Here is a 3,944-nt window from a genome sequence, read left to right as displayed (position 1 = left end):
GAGGAGATATTTCTGTGAGCTGTCGCCGTGAGGTCTGACACCTGGTTTTGCTCTTGGGTGAGGGGTGTCACTGTGTGACAGGGCAGAAAGTTGTGGGTGTGGGGGGCCTACATGGACAAGTGGCCAGCACTGGGGGTTCTGGGGCATGGAGTCAGGGGTACATGGGCAGGCGGAGAGCACTCATGGTTATGGGGGCAAGGAGCAGAGTTTACATGGTCAGACAGGCAGTGCTGGGGTGGTCAGGACGTTTCTTTGTCTGGAGTCCGTTTTGGGGGTGGGTGTCAGATTCTCTTTGTCTTGCCAAACCACAGAACTGCAGCCTGGGTGTCAGAAAGTTTAGTCCGTTTTATCTCCAATGGTGATTGTTGAATGTTAATTACGTAACTTCAATTCATGTTCCCTCCAGTGAAATGCCTGATCTTTGCTCCTCAGTTGGCTCAATCTCCCATCATACTCTGACCCTCCTGTCTGTACTCTCCTTCCTCATCCCAGATTGTCCTAATTCCAAGAGCACGCTGGTCACCACTGTCTTCTCCATGCTTCCCAGTCATCCCTGCCCCCCCAACCTCTGAGCCACCCCATACTCCCCACAATTCTTCCCCTGCAGGGGGTGAGGTGCCTCCAAGTACACCCGGTCCCTTGACTGAGGGTTATCAGTGACTGGTGAGAAATCTTACGAGTGGTAAATTCCAAGGTAGGCACCTGTGGAGCTTCTCTTGTTACACCCACACTCACTGCAGGGTGCTTCAAGAACTGCTACAGAGGAACAACTTGCCATTTAAGAAGTATGCACAATACATAATGAGAGTGGAACTATGGGAAATGTGAGGGCCTAGATAAATACAACTACCATGTGCAGTAACCCCCACATAGGTGACCGAAAGCATGCACCACTTGGACAGAGACTGTAAAGAAAGGATGCTTTGGGACCATTTGCCAACCACCCCTCTTAGTCATTAATAGCAAGGGTTGTACATTTATTCCACAATGCAGAGATTTCATGGCTCAAGTCATTATTTTTGTCACCTAAAGCATTCATCCATACAGTGCTTCACAGGATCCCTCAGGCTCATGAAATACACAACTAGTGTAACCCTTCCAAGGCGTCACAGTCTCATGAGAATTTCTCCGCAAGTGGCTATATTTAACGTGGTCACAAATAGAAAAAATACCTTCAGTAATTTCAGGCACTAACTTGCAGGCAAAATGCCATCAGCTGACCCATAGGTACATGTTCGTAGATTCCAAGGTGAGAAGGGACTATTGTGATCTTCTTGTCTGTATAACACAGGCCTGAGAATTTCCCCAAAATTATTCTTAGAGCAGGCCTTTTAGAGAAACATCAAAATTAGATTTAAACTTTCTCAGTGATGAAGAATCCTCTGAGACCCTTGGTAAATTGTTCCAGTGGTTAATTACTCTCACTGTTAATAAATGTGTGCCTTATTTCCAGTCAGAATTTCTTTAAGTTCAACTTCCAGCCATTGGATCGTGTTACACCTCTGTATGTTAGGCTGAAAAGTCTATTATTAAATATTTGTAGCCGTCCTGGTACTTGCAGACTGTTATCAAATCACCCCGAAACCATCTTTGTTGCACTAAATAGATTGAGATCTTTGAGTCTATCAGTATAAGGCAGATTTTCTAATCTTTTACTAATTCTTGTGATTCTTCTCTGAATCCTCTAGAATGTATCAACATCCATCATTAAAAGTGGACACCAGGACGGAGGGTTTCAGCAGCAGTCACTCAAGTGCCAAAGAGAGAGGTAAAATAAATTTGGTCCCTCACCTTGATATCCCCCTGTTTACCATCCCAGGATCATATTGGCTGTTTTGGCCACAAGGTCACTCTGGGAGCTCATGTTTAGCTAATTATCCGTTCTCACCCCAAAATCTTCTTCAGAATCGTTGTGTTGCCCAAGATAGTCCCCCATCGTGTTAGTGTCACCTACATTCTTTGTTCCTAGATTTATATATCGACATAGCTATATTAGAACATGTATTGTTTGCTTCTTACCATCCTCCAATTTTTTTGTCATCATCAAGTCTCATCAATATGCAGGCATGACAAGGGTAAGCAGATGAAAGTCTCTGCTTACACTTCTCAGTTAACACCTGTAACTTATGTCTCAGGTGAAGCTGGGTGCTTGCAAGAAAGTGTCTCACCAAAAGACACAAGGAAAGTAACACGTGTGCAGACCTGTAGCCCTAAATACCCAGACCTTTGTGCCCTTCATGTCCATTCTGTTGAGCATGAGGTCATAGCCCAGCAGGATAATGTCTGTTTCCATGGTGGAAACTGGGCTCCTCTCCAACATAGAAATGGTCTTGTGAATCAGACCTATGGTCAGTCCAGTCCAGTCCAGGTTAACTCCACCTGAGGACATCTCTGGACTTCACTATAACCAAAATCATCTTGTGTCATCTGTAAATGTTGCCACCTCACTTCTCCTTCCAACTTTGTAGACTGTTAATAACAGTAATAAAAATATTTACCCTACTATTTGTTATAAAGTGTGTAACCCCCTTTGCTGTGCTTCTCTCCCTTCACAGGCAGCTTGAACATTTTGGAGCCTGATCGTCACACTGAGAACTTCATGGCAGCTTTCAACCTCACCCCCTCTGACCCTTCAACATTCATCCTAATGGGCATCCCTGGCCTGGAAGCTGCCCATATCTGGATTTCCATCCCTTTTGCTACTTTCTACATTATTGGCCTGTTGGAAAATGTCATGCTTCTGTATGTTGTAAGCAAAGAGCAGACCCTGCACAAGCCAATGTACCTGCTGCTCTGCATGCTGGCACTTACAGACATCGCCACATCTACCACCATCACACCGAAGACACTGTGTATATTTTGGTTCAATTTGAAAAGCATTTCTGTGGGTGGCTGCCTCACCCAGACTTTCTTCCTTCCCACAGTTTCTGTTATGCACTCAGCCGTCCTTGTGACAATGGCCTTCGATCGCTATGTTGCCATATGTAACCCTCTGAGATACACCACCCTCCTCACCAACGGACGAATAGCTAAGCTAGGGCTTCTATGTTTGATCAAAGCTGTTCTCTTCATTCTGCCTATGCCCCTACTCCTGAACAGGCTGCCATTCTGTTCCAACCACGTTATCCCCCACACATTCTGTGTACCTATAGCTGTGGCGCAGATGTCATGTGGGGACATCACACTCCACAGGACATATAGATTGGTGATAATGTTTGTAGTCAGTGTGTTAGACCTGTCACTCATTGCCCTGTCCTACGGTTTGATCATCAGGGCCGTCCTCAGAATCTCTTCCAAGGAAGCCCACCAGAAAGCCCTGAAAACCTGCACAGCCCACATCTGTGTGATGCTGACGTATTATACTCCAGGCCTGTTTGTCAACCTAACACACCAGTTTGGTCAGGGCATCGCTCCCCACATTCACATAATCTTGGCCAACCTCTATCTCCTCATCCCCCCCATGCTCAACCCTATAATTTATGGGGTGAAATCCAAAGAGCTTCGTGACAAATTGGGCAAATACACATACAAAATGTGATCACCTGGGTGCTCTGGCCAAGTTGGCTGAGTTCAGCATTGTAGAGGTTCACAGTCTGAGAAGTTCCTCTCACTTAATGTCTTATCACCGAATCACCCAATAGTGCTCTCTCTGTTGCTGAGTTCCCTCTCTTGCCATCACCTCACCTCTTTCAGCATCACCTGTCAGCCCCCAAACCCACACACCCTATCATGCGGCCTTTCCATAACTCTTAGACTACCAGAAGATACTACAGCTTTCTGATGCAATGTGGCTATGCATTACTCCCTGTGTGAAGAAGGTTCGTTTTCAGTTTGATGAACAGAAACTGCAATCTGAGACAGGTGAAGAGAAAAGTAAGAAACTACAATGCTGAACTTCTTTATAATTTCTACAGTGATCCAGTGAATTAAATTTACCTGATTTT

General features: G+C 45.3%; 1 protein-coding gene across 1 annotated transcript; it reads left to right on the top strand.

Annotated features, from left to right (window-relative positions):
- The first annotated feature begins 2,599 nt into the window (after nucleotides 1-2,599).
- On the top strand, nucleotides 2,600-3,538 carry LOC128824251 (olfactory receptor 52B2-like). The gene has a single exon (XM_054005934.1). The coding sequence runs from the start codon at nucleotides 2,600-2,602 to the stop codon at nucleotides 3,536-3,538; it is 939 nt and encodes a 312-aa protein (XP_053861909.1).
- The last annotated feature ends 406 nt before the right edge of the window (nucleotides 3,539-3,944 follow it).

This window comes from Malaclemys terrapin, chromosome 1 (assembly GCF_027887155.1).
Source record: "Malaclemys terrapin pileata isolate rMalTer1 chromosome 1, rMalTer1.hap1, whole genome shotgun sequence".
In the NCBI taxonomy this organism is placed as follows: Eukaryota; Metazoa; Chordata; order Testudines; family Emydidae; genus Malaclemys; species Malaclemys terrapin.
The sequence above is the reverse complement of the archived record's forward strand: the minus strand, read 5'-3'. Positions and strand labels throughout refer to the sequence as shown.

Excerpts from the sequence above, each read along its gene's own strand:
- LOC128824251 (XM_054005934.1), top strand. The coding sequence starts at position 2,600 with ATGGCAGCTTTCAACCTCACCCCCTCTGACCCTTCAACATTCATCCTA.